The 27,045-nt window shown below is 46.6% G+C and overlaps 1 protein-coding gene across 1 annotated transcript in view; it reads right to left on the bottom strand.

The window, feature by feature from the left end:
• The window catches only part of ttc16 (tetratricopeptide repeat domain 16), a 177,205-nt gene that overhangs the window by 76,805 nt on the left and 73,355 nt on the right, over positions 1-27,045 (bottom strand). Inside the window, exons 10-11 of the mRNA XM_085965166.1 lie at positions 16,080-16,431; positions 6,780-7,179 (exon numbers count right to left, since the gene is read on the bottom strand). Coding sequence (XP_085821292.1) covers positions 6,780-7,179; positions 16,080-16,431 — 752 coding nt within the window. The remainder of the gene's footprint in view (positions 1-6,779; positions 7,180-16,079; positions 16,432-27,045) is intronic.

Here is a 27,045-nt window from a genome sequence, read left to right as displayed (position 1 = left end):
CTCCCCCCCGCTCTCCTCCTCCCCCCCTCCCCCTCCCTCCTCTCCTCCTGCCTCTCCCTCTCCCTCTCCCCCCCTCCCTCTCCTCCCTCTCTCCACTCCCCCTCCCTCACCCCTCCCTCTCCTCTCCCCTCCCTCACCCCCTCTCCTCCCACCCCCCCTCCCCCTCTCCTCCCACCCCCTCCCTCACACTACCTCTCCCCCTCCCTCTCCTCCCACCCTCCCTCCCCCTCCTCCCACCCCCCCTCCTCCCTCTCACACTCCCTCTCCCCCTCACCCCCTCTCCTCCTCCCTCCCTCTCCCCCTCGCACTACTCTCCCCCCCTCTCCCACTCCCCCCTCACACTCCCCCTCCCCCCTTCCCCCCCCTCTCCTCCTCCCTCTCCCCTCCTCCTCCCTCTCCCTCCCTCTCCCTCCCTCCCCTCCTCCCTCTCCCCCCCACCTCACCCCCCCTCACCCCTCTCCCCCTCACCCCCCCCTCTCCTCCCACCCCCTCCCCCTCACACTACCTCTCCCCCTCCCTCTCCTCCCACCCCCCTCCTCCCTCCTCCCTCTCACACTCCATCTCCCCCTCTCCTCCTCCTTCTTCCCCCCCTCCCTCTGCCCTCCCTCTCCTCCCCCCCTCCCGCTCCTCCTCCCCCCACGCTCCCTCTCCTCCTCCCCCCTCCCTCTCACACTCCCTCTCCCCCTCCCTCTCACACTCCCTCTCCCCTCCCCTCCTCCCCTCCTCCCTCTCACACTCCCTCTCCCCTCCCCCCCTCTCCTCCTCCCCCCTCCCCTCCTCCTTCTTCCCCCCTCCCTCTCCCCCTCGCACTACCTCTCCCCCCCTCCCTCTCCCCCTCCCTCTCCTCCCACCCCCCCTCCTCCCTCACACTCCCCTCCCCCCCCTCCTCCCTCTCCCTCCCTCTCCTCCCTCCCCTCCTCCCTCTCCCCCCCCACCTCTCACCCCCCCTCACCCTCACCCCCCCCTCTCCTCCCACCCCCTCCCCCTCACAATTCAACAATTCACAATTCAAATCGCTTTATTGGCATGATAAGTTACATCTTATGTTGCCAAAGCATCAAAATACATTTATGGTTTACCACATAAACGCAGTTCTATTCATACAGTGTATAAACAGGTATATCCTGAGTGTATAAATATACATTCGCATTGTTTATATATATTCTTTCTTAGTTTACTGGTTGGCTCTCTGTTCATGGCAAGCTGTAACATAGCGTGCCGCCAGTGTTATACAGCTTCTCTCCTCTCCCAGTAGGAATGGGAGTTTTTGGTTGTCATTCAGATTTCTGAAATCAGGGCATATTTGTGAGAATTTTTGGTAGAAATTCTCCCTGATGCCCTGATATTTTCCACAAGCTGTGAGGAAGTGCATCTCTGTCTCCACCACTCCCTGACTGCAGTGCGAGCATATCCTGTCCTCTCTTGGCAACCTGGTCTGCCTGTGTCTGCCTTTTTCGATCGCTAGGCTATGTTCGCTAAGTCTGTACCTTGTCAAGGTTCTTCTCAGTTTGTTATCCTTTACCATGGTCAGGTAATCAGCTATGTTGTATTGTCTGTTTAGGGCCAAGTAGCAATTGAGTTTGCTTTGGGTTTTTTGTTGTTTCTGCCCAATATGTCAGATATTTTTTCCTTTTGCTTAGCGACGATTGCGTTGGGTCGAATTCTTTGTGTTACCCTGTCACTGTCCTGGGGCTGGTTATTGTTAGTATTGTTAGTAGTTACTTCACTGAGTCCCAGGACTAGTTGACTGAGGGTATTCTTCTTTATGGTCAGCTCTTGGCATTTCAGGGCGTCGTAGTGATAGCATTGGGGATTGCTCATTTGTAGGTGATTCCAAAATTTGGTGGCTCTTTTTTGGATAGTGATTATTAATGGATATTGGCCTAGTTCCGCCCTGCATGCATTGTTTACTGTTTTCCTTGAGTCCGGAGGATACTTTTACAGAATTCTGCATGTAGGATCTCAATTGGGTGTTTGTCCCATTTTGCAAATTCTTGTTGAGTTAGCGGTCCCCATACCTCACTGCCATAGAGTGCAATTGGTTCAATTACTGATTTGAAAATTTTGAGCCAAATGCTATTGGGATTTCTATTTGGATTGATTTTTTGATGGCATAGAAAGCCCTTCTTGCTTTCTCTTTCAGTTCATTCACAGCCAGTTTGAAGTTTCCCGTAGAACTGATTTTTAAGCCCAAGTATGTGTAGTTAGTGGTTTGTTCAATTTGGTTGTTCCTACTGTGAAATTTATTTTGGGTCCCTGATGTTTGGATCTTTGCTGGAACACAAGGACTTTGGTTTTTTGGGGATTTATTGTCAGGGCCCAAGTCTGGCAGTACGACTCCAGCAGGTCCAGGTTTTGCTGTAGCCCCTCTTTAGTAGGTGACAGCAGAACCAGGTCGTCTGCATAGAGGAGGAATTTAACCTTGATTCATATAGGGTGAGGCCGGGTGCTGTAGATTGTTCAAGTAGTTTTGCCAATCCATTTATGTAAATATTAAAGAGTGTCGGTGAGATTGGCGAGCCCTGCGTCACCCCCCGCCCCTGTGGGAAGTATTTTGTTTGTTTGTCTCCAATTTTAACTGCACATTTGTTGTTTGTATACATTGATTTAATTACATCATATGTTTTCCCTCCTACCCCGCTTTCGATAAGTTTCAGGAATAAACCGTCATGCCAGATGGAGTCGAAAGCCTTCTGGAAATCTACAAAGCATGCGTAGATTTTGCTTTTGTTATGGTGAACGTGTTTGTCAATTAGGGTCTGTAGGGTGAAGATATGATCGGATGTTCTATAGTTTGGCAGGAATCCAATTTGGCTTTTACTCAAGACATTGTGCTCCTCAAGAAGTTTATAAGTCTTTTGTTTATGATGCTACAGAATACCTTCCCCAGGTTACTGTTTACACAGATGCCTCGATAGTTGTTTGGGTCGATTTTGTCCCCACTTTTGTATATGGGCGTTATGAGTCCTTTGTTCCAGATATCAGGGAAATAACCGACACTCAGAACCAAGTTGAAGAGTTTTAGGATAGCCAGTTTCATTTTGTTGTCTGTGTGTTTAATCATCTCGTTTAGTATGCCGTCTGTCCCGCAGGCTTTTCCTGGTCGCAGGTCCTTGAGTTTTTCAAGAAGTTCTTTTTCTGTTATTATGGCGTCCAGCGGGTTTTGGTTATCTTTTATGGCCATTTCTAGCTTTTCCAGTTTTTTGCATATTTGGTGTTGCTCTGGTCTTAGTGTGTTTTTCTGGTATAATTTTTCAAAGTGGTTTACCCATGTGTCCCCATTTTGAATGGCCAAATCGTCGTGTTGTTTTTTGTGTAGTGTTTTCAAGTTTTCCCAGAAACAATTGGAATCAATGGATTCCTCCATGGAGCTGAGTGTATTCTTAATATATTGCTCTTTTTTGGTTCGGAGTGTGTTTCTGTATTGTGTTAGTGCCTGACAATAAGTAAGGCGTAGTTCCTCGTTTTCTGGATGTCTGTGTTTTTGGTTTGATATTTTTCTAAGTTTTTTCCTCATGTTATGGCAATCTCGGTCAAACCATTTTTCATAGTTTTTTGTTTTGGGTTTGTTCTTGCGAGCTTTCAAGTTTGCATTTGTTGCCAAATTATCAAAAATATTGTTTAGTTTACTAACTGCCCGGTTTACGCCTTCTTTATTGTGAGTGTATATGTTATCCAGAAAGGTGTCTAAGAGAGCTTGAGTTGATGCATTGCTAATTGTTTTCTGGTATTTTTCCGTGTCGTTTTTGGCCCATCTGTACGATTTTTTGGTGTTGTACAGTTTACTGGGTTGTGTTTCTGTGTTGTTTGTTTCTGTCTTTTTGAGGAACATAGTAATTTGACTGTGATCTGACAGTGTTGTTTGTGGTTTGACTGTGAATGCTCTGAAAGAGGATGGGTCTAAGTCTGTAATCATATAGTCTACTGTGCTGCAGCCAAGAGGTGAGCAATAGGTCGATCTTCCTAGGAGGTCTCCTATGAACCTACCATTGACAATGTACAGACCCAGGTTTCGACAGAGCTGTAGTAGCTGTTTTCCGTTGGTATTTGACTGCTTGTCGCAGTTATGCCTGTATGGAAGGGAAGGGATGTCAAAGTGGTTATTCCCGAAAACGTAATTGTTTCCCTGATTATTGGTGAAGTCTGGTTCTTCGCCCGTTCTTGAATTGAGGTCCCCACAGATCAACACGTTCCCCTGGGCCTGGTATTGGATAATTTCCCCCTCCATGTTGGAGAAGGTGTCCTCTTTAAAGTACGGGGAATCGATTGGAGGGATATAAAGTGCGCAAATGTAAACATCTTGGGTGTTTGAGATAATCTCCCTCTCAAGTTTGAGCCACATATGGTTTTCGCCCTTTTTTATAAATTTGATGTAATTCTTAAGTTCTGTTTTAAACCAGATCAGTATGCCTCCGGAGTCTCTGCCTTGGGTTACACTTGGTAATTTATTGGAGGGGACCACCAGCTCAGTGTACCCTTGGGGACAGCCAGTGTGTCCTTTTCCTTTATACCAAGTTTCCTGTAAAATGATAATATCTAGGTCTTTAGTTTCATCTATGAACTCTGGGGTCCTACTTTTCACTTCTCGCAGTGAAGAGCGTAGACCTTGGATATTCCAGGTCGAAATATATAAGGATTTCATGTTAAGTTTGATCTTTTACTATGATAGGTTAAAGAGTGGTACGTGTTTGTCGTGTCTAAGTGTGGGGAAAAAAAAAGATCACATCAGTTGTCTACAAAAGTTAATACAATTTGGTTACCGTTCTTTCTATTAATTAGTCCTTGATCCATAAGGCGGAAGTAGATGCTGCTGCACATCTGCTTATTGTCTCTTAATGGATTGTTTCTGTCTGAGGTATCACACTACCTCTCCCCCTCCCTCTCCTCCCACCCCCCTCCTCCCTCTCACACTCCATCTCCCCCTCTCCTCCTCCTTCTTCCCCCCCTCCCTCTGCCCTCCCTCTCCTCCTCCCCTCCCTCTCCCCCCCTCCCCTTCTTCCCCCTCTCCCCCCCCTTCTTCCCCCTCCCCTTCTTCCCCCTCTCCTCCTCCTTCCCCCCTCTCCCCCCCTCTCCTCCTCCTTCCCCCCTCTCCTCCTTCTTCCCCCCTCCTCCCCCTCTCCTCCCTCTCCCCCTCTCCTCCTTCTTCCCCCCTCTCCTCCTCCTTCCCCCCTCTCCCCCCCCTCTCCTCCTTCTTCCCCCTCTCCCCCCCCTCCTCCCTCCCCCTACCCCCCTCCTCCCCTCACCTCCCTCCCCCCCTCACCCCCCCTCCTCCCTCCCTCACCCTCACCCCCCTCCCCCCCCCTCACCCTCACCCCCCTCCCTCCCCCACCCTCACCCCCCTCCTCCCCCCCTCTCCTCCCCCCCTCACCCCCTTCCCCCGCCTCTCCTCCCTCCCCCCTCTCACCACCCTACCCCCCTTCCTCCCCCCTCCCCTCTCCCTCTCACCACCTCCCTACCCCCTTCCTCCCCCCTCCCCCCCTGCCCGAGCCCTCATCCCCCGCTCCAATCCCTCTTTCCGCCCCGGACCTCGGCACCTGGATGAACGCGTTCCCTTGGACGCTTTTGGCGGCCTCGGCCGTCACCCTGATGCCGTTGGCTGAGGCAAACACCCACAAAGACATGGCCCAGCCGTGTCCAGCGCCCCGGTCAGCTCGAGGTCCGCAGCCGCTGTTCGGCCACAGGCCACAAAGCACCCGAGCCCAGCGCCGGCTCCACGGAGCTCCGTGCCGCCCCACGCACTGACATGGCCCCGCCCTCCCGAGCTGGCTTGAAGAGCGCCGATTGCGGCTGTGAGAGACGGCCGGCGGGCCCGGTTGCCGGGGTAACTTTTCCCGCTCTCCAAGCGCCGCCCGAGACCCGCACTCCCGAGAGCCCCGCGCCCCCCCCCCACCCGAGCCGAGCGGGGAACAGAGAGAGACGCCGCGTCTCAGCTGCTCCTGCTGCGCGCGCACCCTTTGCTAAGGTAGCGGCGCTTGGCTGAGGCCCGCCCCTCCAGCCTTCACAAAGATGGTGGCGATCGGGGGCCGCTTGTTGACTTGGGCCAGGAGGTGCCTAGCTCGGGCGTGGGTGCGGAGGAGAGACCGAGGCTTCGAGGCCTACCTGGAAAAACGGGGAAAGATAGGAAAATTAATGAGATTAGATAAAAGATTTAGAAAGTAATTAACTTTTTTTAAAAACAATATGTGTTTTAAAAGCAACGTTTTTTTTAAAGACGCAGAAAGCGGGAAAAAGGAAAGGTTTGGAAGCAAGATGGCGGCGACTCACCTCGGTTCAGAACGATAAGTCCCGCCCACACACGCACCGATTGGTGGACCGTCAGGTCACCGAAGTGTAGGATTGGTCAATCGTCCCGTCACTCGACCGTAGGAGGGCCCGGCCGCACGCGCCAGGACGCCGCCGTACGATTGGTCGACCTCGACGTCACTCGATGCTAATGAGCGGATAATGAGCGGAATGTTGAAGGTTTTTTGGATACCGCGGGTGAAATGTTTGTCCGGCCGAAACGTAAATACGCTTAGGGCGGTTCTGGAATCGTCAGCTTTCTTTTGACGTAACGCACGTGTAGGTGCGCTCTATAACTTTCGAGTTAATTCAAGACAGACAGACAGAAAGACAGACGGAATGACAGACAGAAGAACCGCTTTATATATATATAATAAATAAATAATAAATAAGATAGATGTGTAGTAATGACAATAATATATCTGGAGTAAAAAGTGAGCTGCAACAGGTTACGAGAGGCAAAGACAACACAACTCTGCCCAACTTTGATAACTTACCGTAATTTCTGCGTTCGGTTTGCTTGGTGAATAATGTGCAGAAGTGTTTCATTCGAGAACGGAATCTCTGCAGACATGTTAAAGACTTTACCCAAGGTTAGTTCCAGGAATGTGTCATTAATTCTGTAGCTCCCCATCTTTTTGTTTTCTTCATAATACACCAGGAAACTGGCTGTGCTGGACTCTGCAGAGTACAGTGGGCCTCCTTTTGGGTTTTCAGTCATATTTGCAATAAGCTCGATGTGCCCCTTTATATCAGAAGAATGTCCATTTGTAAAAGTGTCTGTCAACTGATTCTTGGACATAAATATATATTTTTGTGAGGTCAACTTCGAGATTATGTCGATCGCTGTATAATCATTGTCTTCAACACTGTTAAGTTGGGTGTTATTTTTGATGTCTGTAGCAAAGCAGAAAAATAAATCAGTACTGACTAAATATTATTCATACAAAAAACACAGCAAAAGCTTAAACAGATTAAGCAATATTTAAGAATAAGAACTTGCATATATATATATAGCACTTTTAATGTAGAAAAACATACCAAAGCATTTCACAGAAACGTAATCAAATAATGGATGCAAGCCAAAGAATGAAATATTAGAAGGGGTTACCAAAAGCTTGGTAAAAAAGAGTTGGGTTTAAGCTGGGTATTGAACGAGGAGAATGATGGCGGAGCCCAGCACGCAAGTGCAAAAGATAAGGCTGAAACGCTTGCAACCATCTTCAGCCAGAAGTGCCGAGTGGATATCCATATCAGCCTCCTCCTGAGGTCCCCACCATCACAGAAGTCAGTCTTCTGCCAATTTAATTCACTCCACGTAATATTAAATGGCACAGAGCACTGGATACAGCAAAGACTATGGGCCCTGACAACATCCCGACTGTTGTGCTGAAGGCTTACGCTCCAGAACTAGCCGCGCCTCTAGCCAAGCTGTTTCAGTACAGCTACAACACTGGCATCTACCAGACAATGTGGAAAACTGCCCAGGTATGCACTGTCCACAAAAAGCAGGACAAATACAATCCGGCCAATTACCACCCCATCAGTCTACTCTCAATCAGCAGCAAAGTGATGGAAGATGTCATCGACAGTGCTATCAAGCGGCACTTACTCACCAATAACCTGCTCACCGATGCTCAGTTTGGTTCCGCCAGGACCACTCGGCTCCAGACCTCATTACAACCTTGGTCCAAACATGGACAAAAGAGCTGAATTCCAGAGGTGAGGCGAGTGTGATTGCCCTTGCCATCAAGGCAGCATTTGACCGATTGTGGCATCAAGGAGCCCCAGTAAAATTGAGGTCAATGGGAATCAGGGGGGAAAACTCTTCACTGGCTGGAGTCATACCTAGCACAAAGGAAGATGGTTGAGGTTGTTGGAGGGCAATCATCTCCGCCCCAGGACATCGCTGCAGGAGTTCTTCAGGGCAGTGTCCTCGGCTCAACCATCTTCAGCTGCTTCATCAATGACCTTCCCTCCATCATATGGTCAGAAGTGGGGACGTTAGCTGATGATTGCACAGTGTTCAGTTCCATTCACAACTCCTCAGATAATGAAGCAGTCCATGCCCGAATGCAGCAAGACCTGGCCAACATTTAGGCTTGGGCTGATAAGTGGCAAGTAACATTCATGCCACACAAGTGCCAGGCAATGACCATCTCCAACAAGAGAGAGAATCTAACCATCACCCCTTGACATTCAATAGCATTACCATCGCTGAATCCCCCACCATCAACATCCTGGGGGTCACCATTGACCAGAAACTTAACTGGACCAGCCACATAAATAATGTGGTTACAAGAGCAGGTCAGAGGGTGGGTATTCTACAGCGAGTGTCTCACCTCCTGACTCCCCAAAGCCTTACCACCATCTACAAGGCACAAGTCAGGAGTGTGATGGAATACTCTCCACTTGCCTGGATGAGTGCAGCTCCAACAACACTCGAAGCTCAACACCATCCAGGACAAAGCAGCCCACTTGACTGGCACTCCATCCACTACCTTAAACATTCACTCCCTCCACCACTGGCACACCGTGGCTGCAGGGTGTACCATCTACAAGATGTACTGCAGCAACTAGCCAAGGCTTCTTCGACAGCATCGCCCAAACCAGCAACCTCTACCACCTAGAAGGACAAGGGCAGCAAGTGCATGGGAACACCATCACCTTCATCATCACTGGGTCAAAATCCTGGAACTCCCTCCCCAACAGCACTGGGGGAGTACCTTCACCACAAGGACTGCAGCGGTTCAAGGCGGTGGCCCACCACCTTCTCAAGGGCAATTAGGGATGGGCAATAAATGCTGACCATGCCAGCGACGCCCATATCCCAGAAATGAGTAAAAGAAAAAAAAGCGGAAAGTGGCGAGGTTTCGAGGTGGAATGGCAGAGCATGGAGCCTAGGGCATTGAAGGCACAAACACCAATGGTGGAGTTACGGGAGCAAGGGGTGCAAAAGTGACCAGAGTTGTGGGTGGGAGGTGGTGTCAGGCTGGAGGACATTGCAGAGATAGGGAGGGGAGATGTCATGAAGGAATTTAAACATGAAGATGAGAATTTTAAATTGGAGATGTTAGAGCCAGTGTAGGTCAACAAGGACGGGGTGAGCAGGACTTGGTGTGGGATATAATACGGGCAGCAGATTTCTGGATGAGCTGAAGTTTAAGCAGGGTGGAGGCTGGCCAGGAGAGAAGTGGAATAGTCTGGATGGGACAAAGGCTTGGATGAGGGTTTCAGCATCAGATGGGTTCAGGTTGCAGGCAATGTTGTGGAGGTAGAAGTATGCAGTATTTGTGATAGAGAGGATAGCTCAGCTCAGGATCAAATAGGATGTTGAGGTTGCAAATGTAGGTTTATGGGGTAATAGTGTTAAAATGGCTAACATACATCGACAGAAAACAGCTGATATAATATGCATTATGGGAAACAGAAGTTAGCTCGAGTTAGAAACTGAAACAGGCATTTCATTGCAGTCAAGTCGCCAAGGCAGCAATAAGAGATTCCTTGGAATTGGCTAGCTGAAACCTTAACCAGAAAAGGAGGAAGCACAGGGCTTTGTTTGTTATGAAGAACAATTCAAGCTTGAGCAAGAGTGCGTAATAGAATAGATTGGATTATAATGTGTGATGTTTTTACTGTTATTGTGAAACTATAAGAAATAACAATTAACAGTAGGCAAGCTAGTTTGCAAATAATGGGAGAATTACTGAAGAAAAGTAACTGAATACTGCCAAGTACCAAGGAATGAGTCCTTGTAAATCAGATTACAGGTGTTCCAGCTGCTATTGCTAGTTTTGTGCCAAAAACAGGAGAGAAGACAAGTCAGGTGATATAGATGGATCACTATAAAAAAAAAACTTGCATTTCTATAGCACCTTTCATGACCACCAGACATCCCAAAGCACTTTTTGAAGTGTAGTCACTGTTGTCATATATAGGGTACTAGCTGAAGTGCCCGGCGGTGCCGAGGCTTTTTTGAGGGCATGTTGTTGTTGGAAGAGAGCGCGCGACTGGGGGGGGGGGGGGGGGGGGGGGAAAGAGAGAGCGCGACTGGGGGGAGAAAGGAAGGGGGGGAAAGAGAGAGAGAGAGAGAGAGAAAGAAAGAGAGGGGCCGGGTTACCCTCCTCCCCCCTCCTGCGGCCCGCCCCTCCCAGCTCCCCGAGCCCCGCCGCCCCCATTCCCGAGGCCGGGCCCGAGGCGACTTGAGACGGCCGATTGCGGGTGGCTCCCGAGCCCAGCCCCGCCCCCCTCCCGAGGCCCGCCCCGCCCCCCTCCCGAGGCCGGGCCTGAGGCGACTTGAGACGGCCGATTGCGGGTGGCCTGACCGGGTTAACCCTCCTCTCGCCCCCCCCTAGCCCTGCCCCCTCCCGAGCCCCCCCCCCCCTCCCGAGGCCGGGCCTGAGGCGGCTTGAGACGGCCGATTGCGGGTGGCCTGGCCGGGTTGCCGGGGTAACCCTCCTCCCCTCCCGATCTCCGGGACCGGGCCTGAGACGGCTGATTGCGGCTGGCCAAGCCCGGTTGCCGGGTTAACCCTCTCCGCTCCTCCTTCCCGCTACCCCCTCCCAAGCCCCGCCCCCCGGTAACCTGCTCGCTTCCCTCTGCCCGCGCTCTGTGGGCCCTGTGGCCAGCCTTCACCAAGATGGCTGGCCGCTGGTTCGGAATCGGGCCCAGCGGGACGGCCGGTGCGTAGCTCAGGCATAGTTGGGAAGGACAGGCCCAGGCTTGAAGGCCTAAGGCCTGCAGACAGCAGACCTGGAGAAATGAAACAGATAATGGACTCATTTATTACACACAAATTATATAATGAGTTAGCTGGGCTCCTAAGTACCAAATTTGTGGTGGATAAAATCCCCTGCACACGTACAGAAAGTGGGAAAAAAAAATAAACTTACAAATCAAGATGGCTGACACTCACCTCGGTTCAGAATGATAAGGCCCGCCCACACACGCACCGATTGGTCAACCGTCAGGTCACTGAAGTGTAGGATTGGTCAATGGTCCTGTCACTCGACTGTAGGATGGCCCGCCCCCACTCGATGCAAATGAGCGGATAATGAGCGGAATTTTGAACGTTTTTTGGATACCGTCGGCACAATTTTTGTCCGCCCAAAAAGTAAATACACCTACAAGAGTCCCCTAATGATGAGCTTTCTTTTGATATAACACATGTGTAGGTACGCTCTATAACTTTTGATTGTATAGCCGGACAGAGAGACATATCCTTTTATATATATAGACTAGGGTTGCAAAGGGGTGGAAAGTTTCCGGTAAATTTCCGGAAATTTTCCACGGGAAGTTTAGCTTGGGAATTTTGCCCAAAAAAGCACATGCTAGCATAATATTGTTTTTTTTGTATTTCTTTCTTTTTTTTTCCCCACAGGTCCTCTCTTAAAATTACTAACAGAGATGGAATCTTAATTATTAAGGAATTTCTTAATCAATATATGTTTATCTTCTTACTTGGCTTGTTTTAATAATTACAAGTTTTGTGTGTGACTGTGAACAAATGTGTCCTGATTGGTTGGATGAGTGGATGAGCGATTAGCTCCCTCTATTTGTAATATTTGCATATCGAATTGTGATTGGCCTGCAGGCATCTGTAAGACTGCTATAGTAAGATCCAGGTTAGGGGTCCTGAGGGAAGTCATTTTGTTTTCTGCTGATGTTGTGATGATGCAGTAAGTACTCAGACTTTATACCAAATAAACCAGTTACTTGTTGAACTCTGTTGTCCTTCAATTTAAAATATACAAAATAATACACTATTGGTGATGTAGCGTCGTGTGTGTACAGGTCATGCTTCCATCACATGGAGCATCAGCAAAAATGTACTCACCCTGTTGCAATCGTGCTGATCGACCGCAGTTTGACACAGAGATGAATGCCCTTTATTTCTCTGCATAGAACAATGCCACGTTTACCGTCGGATGTGTGGAAGCATTTTACCCCAGGCATTAAAGATGGAAAGACTATGTACATGTGCAAACACTGTAGAAAGCCATGTGTAAAGAATGCCACAAAGATGCAGCAGCATTTATCCAAATGCAACAACTTCACTCATATTACGTCTATTGGGTGCGCAGCTCATGGGCTTAACCTGCTCCTCAAGGACATCATGGGTTTGAGAACCATGGAAGCACTGTACAAGAGAGCCAAGCAAGTTGTTAAGTATGTCAGGGGAAAACAGGTAGTTGTAGCAACCTACAACTCCAAGCAAATGACAAAGAACAAGAACACCACACTGAAGCTGCCCAACAACACTAGATGGGGTGGTGTTGTCATAATGTACAACAGCCTTCTGGAGGGTAAGGAGTCGCTGCAAGAAATGGCAATATCCCAGTCTGGGGATATGGAAACCACCATCAAGAAAATACTGCTGGATGATGTGTTTTGGGAGAGAGTGGTTAGCAGCCTTAAACTACTCTCATCAGTAGCATCTGCAATTGCTCAGATTGAAGGAGATGACGCTGTCTTGTCAGATGTTCTCAGGCTTTTTACTGATTTAAAAGAACAAATCAGCATTGCCCTACCCACATCCCTGCTGCTCAAAGCAGAGGAGAAGGCAATTGTTCAATTCATACAGGCGCGTCAAGAATTTTGTGTCAAGCCGATTCATGCTGCAGCATACATGCTGGACCCAAAGCATGTTGGGAGACCAATACTTTCTGGAGAACAGATCAACAGCGCTTACAGTGTGATTTCTACCCTCTCACACCATCTCAATCTGGATGTGGGCAAAGTTCTCTACCAAGCAAGGTCTTTGGAATGGGGATGGGATATGGGAATCATGCAAGCATATCAGTGCACATACCTGGTGGAAGGGACTTTGTGCATCTGAGGCCCTGTCACCTATTGCATCGGTGATACTCCAAATCCCACCTTCATCAGCGGCCTCTGAACGAAACTGGTCACTTTTTGGGAATACGCATACAAAGGTGCGCAACAGGCTGACTAACAAGAGCGTGGAGAAACTGGTGGCTATCCGGGCGAACCTACAACTTATTGAGCCAGATACAGAAGTGTCCACCACACAGCTAGACACTGACACAGAGGAGGAAATGGACACGTCAGAGCCGGAGTCAGAGAATCAGGAGGAGCAATGATGAGTAGAAGACTCAGAAGACTCATGAGTAGAAGACTCAAAGGGACAAAATAAGGACAAATTACAGGCTAAATAAGCTGACGCTCTTTTTATTGTATTTTAGATGGGTCTTTTTTGTGGGGGTTCAATAAAGTTCAAAATTATAACCTAAATAAAGTTTTGAAAGCCTGTTTTTATTTGTATGGAACAGTATGTCTATTTTGACGACAAAGATAATATAAGGGTCAGAGACAAAAACCATCAGTGTGCAAAAAAACTCAAAATTCCCATAAATTCCCGAAAATTCCCATGGAAAGTTTCCTCTTTTAAAAATTCCCAGAATTTTGCAACCCTAATATAGACTAATAACTTTTGATTGTATAGCCGGACAGAGAGACATATGGGTGCAGGTGTGTGCAGCTTGAACTTGGGACACTGGAGATCAACCTCAGGGCATCCAAGGTTCCAGCCAGCGGGCTGGTTCATGTAAGTAATGCGGATGCACGGTACTTGCATGTTTACGCTGATTGATGTATCAATACAAGGTAAGGCAGAAGCTAAATCTTGCATTTCTTAATCAAGTATTAAAGTTGCTGAAGCTCGACTCTTGGACCTATTAATGAATAAGATTAGCTGTAGTGCCTATAAATCAGACAGCAAACAGTCTGGTTCAACCCGAGACAGTGGCTTGGGAAGGAAATGGAATTATTAGCAAGTATAGAGTTTGTGCAGGGCTGAACATGATGGCTTCAGACTTGCCAAATAATAACAGCCATTTGAGAATTTATTTCTGCATTGTATTATCTTTTCCTCTCTTCTCGTCTGGTCCCCCCACACCACCACCATCCCCAGCCACAGTGATAAGCGGATGATCTGCACCAAGTCTCTGCCTATGTAGCGCAGTGGCTGATCATCAATAGTTCACTATAGGAGGCAAAGTTTTGGTACATTTTTCCTGCCTCCCTGTCTGGAAGCTAAAGGCTATTCCCAGAGTAGAAATAATGCCACTTTGAGGTGGTACAGTGGTATTCCAATGCAGTGTGCCAGATGGGGAATACATTTCAACTAGCATCCATGTCCCATGCCAACAAACTTGGGTAAAAATAAATATATATTTTTTTAAATGTGATAAGCAAAGGATGAGGAAGATGTAAAGATAGTTCACCACATTGAAGTGTTAATGCATGTATCACAAAGGGGAAGGATTCAACTTCATGGACTGGTGTACCAGCACTGTGTCAGGGAGGGATGGATGGCAGTCCATGGTGTATTGCACCAATGTAGTGTCAGGGAGAGATCAATGGCAGTGCATGGGCTATAGCACCAATGCAGTGTCGGGAGGGATGGATGGCAGTCCATGGGGTATTGCACCAATGCAGTGTCAGGGAGGGATGGATGGCAGTCCATGGGGTATTGCACCAATGCAGTGTCAGGGAGAGATCAATGGCAGTCCATGGGCTACAGCACCAATGTAGTGTATGGGAGGGATGGATGGCAGTCCATGGGGTATTGCACCAATGTAGTGTCAGGGAGGGATGGATGGCAGTCCATGGAGTATTGCACCAATGTAGTGTATGGGAGGGATGGATGGCAGTCCATGGGCTATAGCACCAATGCAGTGTCGGGAGGGATGGATGGCAGTGCATGGGCTATAGCACCAATGTAGTGTCAGGGAGGGATGGATGGCAGTGCATGGGGTATTGCACCAATGTAGTGTATGGGAGGGATGGATGGCAGTCCATGGGGTATTGCACCAATGCAGTGTCAGGGAGGGATGGATGGCAGTCCATGGGGTATTGCACCAATGCAGTGTCAGGGAGAGATCGATGGCAGTCCATGGGCTACAGCACCAATGTAGTGTATGGGAGGGATGGATGGCAGTCCATGGGGTATTGCACCAATGTAGTGTATGGGAGGGATGGATGGCAGTCCATGGGCTATAGCACCAATGCAGTGTCGGGAGGGATGGATGGCAGTGCATGGGGTATTGCACCAATGTAGTGTCAGGGAGGGATGGATGGCAGTCCATGGGGTATTGCACCAATGCAGTGTCGGGAGGGATGGATGGCAGTCCATGGGGTATTGCACCAATGCAGTGTCAGGGAGAGATCGATGGCAGTCCATGGGCTACAGCACCAATGTAGTGTATGGGAGGGATGGATGGCAGTCCATGGGGTATTGCACCAATGTAGTGTCAGGGAGGGATGGATGGCAGTCCATGGGGTATTGCACCAATGTAGTGTATGGGAGGGATGGATGGCAGTCCATGGGCTACAGCACCAATGTAGTGTATGGGAGGGATGGATGGCAGTGCATGGGCTATAGCACCAATGCAGTGTCGGGAGGGATGGATGGCAGTGCATGGGCTACAGCACCAATGCAGTGTCGGGAGGGATGGATGGCAGTCCATGGGGTATTGCACCAATGCAGTGTCAGGGAGAGGAGGATGGAATTCCATGGGCTATTGCACCAATTCTTTTCCAGCACTACGTCACACAGGGGTAGATGCAGGTTTGTGTCCACAAACCACATAGACTACTCCGAATTGCGCAGAGACCTGGCTGCATAAAAACTCCTCAGCTTGGGAAATGATGTGTAATATGGGAGAAGATAAACGGAGATATAAAAAATCTAAAGGGAAAGAAAAGAAAACTGAAAATTAGAATGTATTTCACTTTGTTATGAATTGTTTCTCCAAAGTCTCAGTAAACTGTACCTTTGCTTTGATGCATGTTCTCATCTTCTGATTCAAGCTCAGTAGCTGCTTCATCATAGATCGTGTTGCTCACATCAAAACCAGCCAGATTTTTCACTGTTCTTAACATCTGGTTTCCCTTTGATAATTTCTCGCTGTAACTTGCATTAGTATGAAAAATGTCCACACTCTCGTCTCTATCCAAGTCATATCTCCTATTAGTCTGTTCATCATCACTTTCTATGCCTTGAGAATCTGATCCAGGGACATAGTAATACGAATCAAAGGAAGGTCGAAGGTGCTTGAAGTGTAGAATCCGTGGCATTGTGTATTCATACGTAATGTAAGGGTTCTTGCCACTTTGAATTAGCAACTAAGAATGCAACAGAATCAGTTACTATGCGGGTGTCACAGGGACAGCAGGTTAGCTTGTAATATGTTTTGCTATAACTGCAGCTATTGCATCTGAACAGTGAAGATACTTTACAAAGATATTAAAAGCTACAGAATTTTACATTAATCCAAAGAATGCCCTGTTCCGGAGAGGTCTGGCACATAAGCATCGTTGGCCAAATGCTCATGTCAAAGGGTCACTGCCACTTATTTTAGGAAGAGCCCAACGCCACCTGATTGTCATTGACTACTCCCTTGACTTTGAGGTAGTCATCAAGTCTGGGAACCCCAGGACTCAAACCTCTTGCTCCTGGGGTTCCAAGGGAAATCTTGGCCATGAATTTAATGGAGGAGGCGGGAGAGCTGGTTTCCGGGTTCCAATCCCGCTCCCAGCTGTGTCCGATTTGTATGTGATTTTTCCTTGATTGGCCTGGTTAAGCCCGCCCTGTGAGCTTCCTGGCCAATTAACTGGAAGCAGGTCTGATGATGTCATTTGATGACTTGTCATCAGCTGGTTTCCTTAAAGGGACCACGTCCACATGGAGTTTGACAGTTGTTCGGTCAGTGTTTGACAGCACGGAGGTGCTGCAAACACGGACAAGCACTGCACAAAGGTGAACGCTTGCACCCAGACTCTCCAATGACTCCCTCCATGTGCTTACGGAGGGAGTCACAGCACGCAGGGAGGTTCTCTTCCCTTCCAGGGAAGAGACCTCCCCAGGACACCAACTTGCCTTGCACCTTCACCCAACCCTCTATCTACTTTATCACTTCCCCATCTCACTAGCCACCCCTCTTCCTACTGCAAGCATACCAACTAACACACAAGGGTAAGCACTTGAGAGGTTTAGCCAATGCCCATGTGAAGTTTCTGGTAATGTGTTGTCATACAGTGAAATCTATTTTTCCAAAACTGCCCTTATTGGACAGATCTGAGCACACCTTGAAAAGTGTCTTACTGAGTTCCAGTGATTGTTCAGTCATAATTCCACCCCCCCCCCACTATAGTGATGAGTGTGCATGGAATGGCTTGGACATTAAGGGGATGCTTCATGGTGCTGGTGTGGGACGGTGTCAACCTGGCGCATCATGTGGAAACCAGGGTTTACAGCATCAAGAGAAGAAAATCTGGCCATGGTGATGCCATCGCTGGCCTCCCGGGCAGCAATTTTGTCAGGGGCGGATGCCGTGTCCAGTGCAGCGTCAGGTGATGGTGGAGAAGATTGGTGACGTTGGTGTTGGGGCAGATCGTGGAAGGATTCGGAGGACCACGGTCTGATTGTTTCAACGGCTCCAATGTTGCTGCAATAGATGGCAGCTGCAGGTGAGATGACAGAAGTGATCTGTCAATGGTGCGAGAGATTCTCCCAATGAGGTGGCACTGGACATACAGTTGGATCTAAAAACTTGTAAGCTAAAGAAATCTCTATATGTATTAAAAATGCAGTAACCAACATTTTCTGCACTCTGAAACTCACCATCTGCAACATGGCATCCTTTACACCACTTCTGCAGCTGTCAACTTTTCACAAACATCAGAGCAGACTCAAAACACACCAGGTTGAGCTGGCGTGTTCCCCGAACAGCGGGTAACCCATGGGGGAGAACATAAAAATAGAAGTATGCCTCAAAATAGTCTTAAATTGGCTCTTGACAAGCCATTTAATTAGCTGAATTGCATCCCCCGCCGCTTGTTGTCGGGTCAGTTCTCCGCTGACAGACCAGACACCTGGGAAACTTGCTTGGAGGCGGGTTGACAGCAGGTTTCCTACCCACTGTCAATCTTTGCTATTTTGACAGCGGACCCGCCTCCAAACCCGCCCCCTCAGCGCTATTAAATTTGCGGCACTTGTGTTGGTTAATTCTTGTGACACCTGTTATATGCAGCGATGCACAGCAGACTGACAGATATTGCTGATATCATTAGTTTCCCTGTGATAAGAGCTTGTGGCAAAGTAATTTAAAGCAATGGTTACCTTCATTACCACTGGCAGTGACATGCTTGCCATGGAGCGTGGCTGCAAGTTTTCCTGCAGCAGGCCATACAGCTCTCGGACCACCTCCCTGGAGAACTGAGGCCTTTTCATGGGCTATTCTTCAGTTAGGTCCATAAAATTCCTGTGGGGTTGATAACTGTCGTTCTGGGCAAGGCCAAGTAGGTGCCCTCCTTTTCAGACGCCTCAGCTCTAAGGTGTCCAAAATGACCTCTTCCTCACTTTGGTCCACTTGCTCCAAATATGCAAAATATAGGGGTATTCTAAATGGCACACCCATACTGCAGAGGAAAGGAGGGCAGCAACTAATCGCCAGGGCCTTCTGGCCAACAGCAGAGCTCCAAGATTAATGCAGAAAAAAAGCAACAAATTTACTGGGAACTGTCCCTTTAAATCAGCCAGCCACTGAAATGTGGCAATTAGGCCAGAAGAGCAGGCTTTTTGTGGACAATCTGCCCCTGATTTGTGACCAGAAGGAGAAGGCGGCTGGTCACAGGTCTGTGGCATCATTTGCCATCAATTTAAATCTCACTTAACCAAAGTCATAGATTGGAAAAAAAGCTAATTGAGGGGATGAGAATGGAATTAGGGAAGTAAACAAGGGGAAAAAAATGACAGATAGAACAGTAGTGGGAAATATTTTAAATGGCTTTCAATATAGTTCAAGACAAATATATTCCACTAAAAAACCAAGAACAAATTAGCCAATAAGGAAGCACATGGATGAATAAAGATATAAAGGTCAAATTGAAATGAAAGAAACAGGGCCACACTGAATACACAGACAGACAATAAAGGAGGGTGACAAAAGAAATACAAAGAGGTTCGGAAAGAAGTCAAAAACACAATTAGGAAAGCAAAGCGGAACTACGAAATGAAATTATCGAAGAATATAAAAAAAGAAATAGTAATTCTACAGACACAAACAAAAGACAAATCAGGATAGGGACAGGACCACGAATGGTTGCACACGATAAACTCAGATATGACAGTGAAATGGCAGAAATATTAAATAATTATTTTGCCTCGGTAGTTACCAGAGAGACTGACAAGGTTGGCAAGATATTACAAGAGATCAAAAAAGATATAAAAACATTTAAAATAGAAAGAGGGGAGATAATTGATAAACCTTGTCGATAAGCTACCCCATAATAGACTGATGAACAAGGTCAGAGAATGCGGAGTCAGGGGATAAGCAGCAGAATGGATAGCTAGCTGGCTTCAAGACAGAAAGCAGAGAGTAGGAGTAAAAGGGTAGCTATTCAGTGGCAGAAGGTGGGTAGTGGTGCTCACAAGGATCAGTGCTGGGACCACTGCTGTTCACAATATATATCAATGATTTGGATGAGGGAACCAAATGTAATATTTCCAAGTTTGTTGATGACAGGAAACTAGGTGGCATTGTGAGTTGTGAGGAGGATGCAAGGAGGCTTCAAGGCGATTTAGACAAGTTGAGCGAGTGGGCAAATACATTGCAGATGCAGTACAACGTGGATAAATGTGAAGTTATCCACTTCGGTAGGAAAAACGGAAAGGCAGAGTATTATTTAAATGGTGATAGATTGGGAAATGTTGATGTACAAAAGGGACCTGGGTGTCCTTGTACACCAGTCACTGAAAGCAAACATGCAGGTGCAGCAAGCAGTTAGGAAGGCAAATGGTATGTTGCAAGGGGATTTGAGTACAGGAGCAAGGATGTCTTACTACAGTTATACAGGCCGTTGGTGAGACCACACCTGGAGTACTGTGTAAAGTTTTGGTCTCCTTACCTATGAAAGGATATACTTGCCATAGAGGGAGTGCAGCTAAGATTCACCAGACTGATTCCTGGGATGGCAGGACTGTCGTATGAGGAGAGATTGGGTCGACTGGGCCTGTATTCACTAGAGTTTAGAAGAATGAGAGGGGATCTCATTGAAACTTATAAAATTCTGACAGGGCTAGACAGACTGGATGCAGGGAGGATGTTTCCCCTAGCTGAGGGGTCTAGAACGAGTGGTCACAGTCTCAGGATAAGGGGTAGGACATTTAGGACTGAGATGAGGAGAAATTTCTTCACTCAGAGGGTGGTGAACCTGTGGAATTCTCTATCACAGAAGGCTGTGGAGGCCAAGTCACTGAATATATTTAAGAAGGAGATAGATAGATTTCTAGACACAAAAGGCATCAAAGGGTATGGGGAGAGAGCGGAAATATGGTATTGAGATAGAGGATCAGCCATGATCATATTGAATGGGGGAAGCAGGCTCGAAGGGCCGAATGGCCTACTCCTGCTCCTATGTTTCTATATAAAAATTAATTAGAAAAGGGAATAGTGCCAGAGGACTGGTGGGCGCCCAATGTGATTCCTATATTTTAAAAAAGGAGACAGAACAAGTCCAAGGAACTATAGACAAGTTAGTTTAAGATCGGTGGTAGGAAAGATAATGGAATCTTTACTCAAAGATGTAATAGAAAAACATCTAGAAACTGAAAATAAAATAAAGAGTAGCCAGCATGGAATGCAAACAGAATTTCACATTAATTTTGAGAGTGACTTGTCTAAGTCCGAAACTAGAGTCTTAAACTTAAATAAAGCCAATTACATAGGTATGAGGGGCAAGTTGGCTAAGGTAGATTGGAAAAATAGATTAAAAAGGTATGGCGGTAGATAAGCAGTGGCTAGCATTTAAAGAAATATTTCATAATTCTCAACAAACACACATTCCATTGAGAAACAAAAACTCCACGGGAAAAGTGATCCATCCATGGCTAATTAAAGTAGTTAAGGATAGCATAAGATTGAAAGAAGCAGCTAATAATGTTGCGAAGAATAGTAGAAAGCCTAAGGATTGGGACAGTTTTGGAAACCAGCAGAGGATGACCAAAAAATTGATAAAAAGGGAAAAAATAGAATGAGAGAACACTAGCAAGAAATATAAAAGCAGATTGTAAGAGCTTCTATAGGTATGTAAAAAGGAAGAGAGTAGCAAAAGTAAACGTTGGTCCCTTAGAGGCTGAGACAGGAGAAATTATTATGGGGAATAAGGAAATGGCAGATACAAAATATTTGTTTAACGTTTCGGTCTTCACAGTAGAAGACACAAAAAGCATACCAAAAATGGTGGGGAACCAAAGGCCCAATGAGGGTGAGGAACTTAACGTAATTAATATAAGTAGAGAAAAAGTACTAGAGAAAAAAATGGGACTAAAAGCCGAAAAATCCCCTGGACCGGACGGCCTACATACTAGGGTTCTAAAAGAGGTGGCTGAAGAGATAGTGGATGCATTGGTTTTGATCTTCCAAAATTCCCTAGATTCTAGAATGGTTCCAGCGGATTGGAAGGTCGCAAATGTAACACCGCTATTCAAGAAAGGAGGGAGAGAGAAGATAGAGAACTACACGCCAGTTAGCCTGACATCAGTCAACGGGAAAATTCTGGAATCCATTGTTAAGGAAGTTGGGGAGGGTTTAAACTAAAATGGCAGGGGGTTGGGAACCTGTGCAAGGAGACAGAGGAAAGGGAAACAAGGATAGAAACAAAGACAGGAAGGAGAAAAGCAAAAGTGGAAGGCAGAGAAATCAAGGGTGTAAATCAAACAGGGCCACAGTAAATAAGAATTCTAAAAGGACTAAGAGTGTTAAAAAATCAAGCCTGAAGGCTTTGGTCTTAATGAGAGGAGCATTCATAATAAAGTGGATGAATTAGCTGCGTAAATAGATGTAAACAGATATGATATAATTGGGATTACGGAGACATGGCTCCAGGGTGACCAAGACTGGGAATTTAACATCCAGGGGTATTCAATGTTCAGGAAGGACAGGAAAAAAAGAGGGGTAGCATTGTTGGTTAAAGAGGAGATTAACACAAGGATATTAGCTCTGATGATGTGGAATCTGTATGGGCAGAGCTGAGAAATACCAAGGGGCAGAAAACGTTAGTGGGAGTTGTATACAGACCCCCAAACAGTAATGCTGAGGTTGGGGATGGCATTAAAAATGGGAAATTAGAGGCATGTGCAATAAGGGCACAGCAGTTATCATGGGTGACTTTAATCTACATATAGATTGGGCTAACCAAATTAGTAACAATACTGTGGAGGAGGAATTCCTAGAGTGTATACGGGATGGTTTCCTGGACCAATATGTCGAGGAACCAGCTAGAGATCAGGACATCTTAGACTGGGTATTATGTAATGAGAAAGGGTTAATTAGCAATCTTGTTGTGTGAGGCCCCTTGGGGAGGAGCGATCATAATATGATTCCCATTTTAATGAAGAATTCAGAGTGAAGTAGTTGACTCAGAGACTAGGGTCCTGAATTTAAATAAAGGAAACTACGATGGTATGAGGCACGAGTTGGCTAGGATGGATTGGGGAACATTGCTTAAAGGGTTGACGGTGGATAGGCAATGGCAAACATTGAAAGACTGCATGGATGAACTACAGAATTTGTTCATCCCTGTTTGGCATAAAAATAAAACAAAAAAGGCGACTCAACCGTGGCGAACAAGGGAAATTAGGGATAGCATAAGATCCAAGGAGTCATAGAGTCATAGAGTTTTACAGCACAGAAAGAGGCCCTTCGGCCCATCGTGTCCGCGCCGCCCATCCATCCCTGTCCAGTCTAATCCCATTTTCCAGCATTTGGTCCATAGCCTTGTATGCAATGGCATTTCAAGTGCTCATCCAAATGCTTCTTGAATGTTGTGAGGGTTCCTGCCTCTACCACCCTTTCAGGCATTGAGTTCCACGTTCCAACCACCCTCTGGGTGAAAAAGTTCCTCCTCAAATCCCCTCTAAATCTCCTGCCCCTTACCCTGAATCTATGCCCCCTTGTTATTGACCCCCCTACTAAGGGGAAAAGTTCCTCTTTATCTACCCTATCTATGCCCCTCATCATTTTGTACACCTCAATCAGGTCCCCCCTCAGCCTTCTTTGCTCCAAGGAAAACAACCCCAGCCTGTCCAGCCTGTCTTCATAGCTGAGGCGCTCCATCCCAGGTAACATCCTGGTGAATCTTCTCTGCACCCTCTCCAAAGCAATCACATCCTTCCTATAGTGAGGCGACCAGAACTGCACACAGTACTCCAGCTGTGGCCTCACCAGCGTTTTGTACAGCTCCATCATAACCTCCCTGCTCTTATATTCCATGCCTTGGCTAATGAAGGCAAGTATCCCATATGCCTTTTTAACCACCTTATCTACCTGTTCCGCTGCCTTCAGGGATCTATGTACATGTACACCAAGGTCCCTCTGACCCTCTGTACTTCCTAGGGTCCTACCACTCATTGTATATTCCCTTACCTTATTTGTCCGTCCAAAATGCATCACCTCGCACTTTTCAGGGTTAAATTCCATTTGCCACTTTTCCGCCCATCTGACCAACCCGTTTATATCGTCCTCGCAATTTACCACCCCACCAATTTTCGTGTCATCTGCGAACTTACTGATCATACCTTTTACATTCTCATCCAAGTCATTTAAGGAGAAAACATATAATTTGGCCAGAAAAAGCAGCAAACTTGAGGACTGGGAGCAGTTTAGGATTCAGCAAAGGAGGACAAAGGGATTAATTAAGAGGGGGGAAATAGATTGAGAGAGTAAGCTTGGAGGGAACATAAAAACTGACTGTAAAAGCTTCTATAGATATATGTGAAGAGAAAAAGATTGGTGAAGTCAAGCGTAGGTCCCTTGCAGTCAGAATCAGGGGAATTTATAATGGGGAACAAAGAAATGGCTGACCAATTAAATAAATACTTTGGTTCTGTCTTCACAAAGGAGGACACAAAAAACCTCCCAGAGATGTCAGGGAACATAGGGTCTAATGAGAGGGTGGAATTGAATGAAATCAGTATTTGTAGGGAAATGGTATTAGGGAAATTGACGGGATGAAGGCCAATAAATCCCCAGGGCCTGATAATCTACATCCTAGGGTACTTAAGGAAGTGGCCCTAGAAATAGTAGATGCATTGCTGGTCATCTACCAAAATTCTATAGACTCTGGAACAGTTCCCATGGATTGGAGGATAGCTAATGTAACCCCACTATTTAAAAAGGGTGGTCGAGAAAAAACGGGGAATTACAGACTGGGAACATGCTAGAGTCCATTATAAAAGATGTAATAGCAGAGCACTTGGAAAACAGTGACAGGATCGGACAAAGTCAACATGGATTTACAAAAGATAAATCGTGCTTGACTAATCTACTGGAATTTTTTGAGGATGTAACTGGTAGAATAGATAAGGGAGAACCAGTGGATGTGGTGTATTTGGATTTCCAAAAGACATTCGATAAGGTGCCACATAAAAGATTATTACACAAGACTAGGGCTCATGGGGTTGGGGGTAATATAGTAGCATGGATAAAGGATTGGTTAACAGACAGAAAACAGAAAGTAGGGATAAACAGATCTTTTTCAGGTTGGCAGACTGTAACTAGTGGGGTGCTGCAAGGATCAGTGTTGGGGCCTCAGCTATTTACAATCTATATTAATGACCTAGATGAAGGGACCGAGTGTAATGTATCCACGTTTGCTGATGATACAAAGCTAGGTGGGACAGTAAGCTGTGAGGAGAACAGAGTCTGCAAAGGGATATAGATAGACTAAGTGAGTGCGCAGTAAGGTGGCAGATGAAGTATAATGTAGGGAAATGTGAGGTTATTCACTTTGGTAGGAAGAATAGAAAAACAGAATATTTTTTAAAGATTGAGAAACTTTCAAATGTTGGTGTTCAGAGAGATTTGGGTGTCCTCATGCAAGAAACACAGAAAGCTAGCATGCAGGTACAGCAAGCAATAAGACAAAAGGCATGTTGGCCTTTATTGCAACGGGGTTGGAGTAGAAGAGTAAGGAAGTCTTGCTACAATTGTACAGGCCCTTGGTGAGACCACACCCGGAGTGCTGTGCACAGTTTTGGTCTCCTTATCCAAGGAAGGATAAACTTGCCTTGGAGGCAGTGCAACGAAGGTTCACTAGATTGATTCCTGGGATGAGAGGACTGTCCTTTGGTGAGAGAATGTGTAGAATGGGCCGATACTCTCTGGAGTTTAGAAGAATGAGAGGTGATCTCATTGAAACATACAAGATTCTGAAGGGGATTGACAGGGTAGATGCTGAAAAGGTTGTTTCCCCTGGCTGGAGTGTCTAGAACTAAGGGGCATTGTCTCATAAGGGATAGGCCATTTAAGACTGAGATGAGGAAGAATTTCTTCACTCAGAGGGTTGTGAATCTTTAAAATGATCTGCCCCAGAGGGCTGTGAATGCTGAGTTGCTGAGTATATTCAGGGCAGAGATAGATAGATTTTTGGACTCTAGGGGAATCAAGGATATGGAGATCACGTGGAAAAGTGGAGTTGAGGTCGATGATCAGCCATGATCTTATTGAATGGTGGAGCAGGCTCGAGGGGCCATATGGCCTACTCCTGCTCTTATTTCTTATGTTCTTAAAAGGGAAGATCATCCTTAACCAACCTTATTGAATTCTTAGAAGAAGTAACAGAAAGAGTAGACAAGGGTAATGCAGTAGATGTAATATATTTGGATTTCCAAAAGGTCTTCGGTAAGGTATTGCAAAGTTGACTCATGACTAAGGTCAGAGCATATGGAGTCAGGGGGCAGGTAGCAGAATGGATAGCAAACTAGCTACAAAGCAGAAAAGACAGTAGAGTTTAAGAGTAGCTTAGACTGGCAAAAGGTGGGAAGTGGAGTTCCACAAGGATCTATGCTGGGACACTGTTGTTCACAATTTATATTAACGATCTGGACTCGGGAATCGGAAGTACAATTTCTAAATTTGCGGAGGACACTAAAGTAGGGGGTGTAGTTAATACGAAGGAACGATGTGACAAAATACAAGACATACTTATGATTCTAGCTTGGAAATGCAGTATGTATTCTATAAAGAAAGGAGAACTTGCAGAATGGGCATTTAATTGGCAAATGAATTTTGATAGATAAGTGTGAGGTGGTACATTTTGGTAGGAAGAATAAGGAGGCCACATACTCCTCAGATAGGTCCCCTACAAGCTGCACGCTGTTCTGCGTGGACTGTTTCTTTTAGTGCGCAGTCCCTTTAAATTTCCACGCATGCGCGCTTTTATAATGAAGAAGTCAGTGAGCGGCCTGCATGGGACCTTTCCCATTGCTGCATGGCCGTGCAGCTTAGAGGGAACATTGGTCAGTACAGATCAAGAACTCACTGTGTGGAGGAGCTTTGCAGAGAAACCACAGCTACTTGGTGGCATGTTGACATTTCTAGTGCTCGGAGGCAGCAGCTTCTAATGGGATGGGGTGAACTCTGGGGGAGAGCAGCGCCTCTTTCACAGTGTTGCAAGCTCACCTTCCATTGGGTAATCGCGGTCACACTGACAGCAATCACAAGTGATTATTTGTAAGTGTAAGCAACTCTAGCAAATGAATTTCAACATAAGCAAGTGTGAGGTATTACATTTTGGTAAGAAAATAAGGAGGTCACATATTACTTGGAAAATAGGAGTCTAAATGGGGTGGAGGAGCAGAGGGATTTTGGGGGGGCGGGGTAAAGATACACAAATCACTAAAAGTAGCAATGCAAGTTATTAAGGCCATAAAAAAAGCAAACTAAGCACTAGGGTTCA

The sequence above is a fragment of the Somniosus microcephalus genome, chromosome 23 (assembly GCF_052327205.1).
Source record: "Somniosus microcephalus isolate GS21.2 chromosome 23, FLI_Smic_1.0, whole genome shotgun sequence".
NCBI lineage: Eukaryota > Metazoa > Chordata > Chondrichthyes > Squaliformes > Somniosidae > Somniosus > Somniosus microcephalus.
This window is presented reverse-complemented; position numbering and strand designations above follow the sequence as displayed.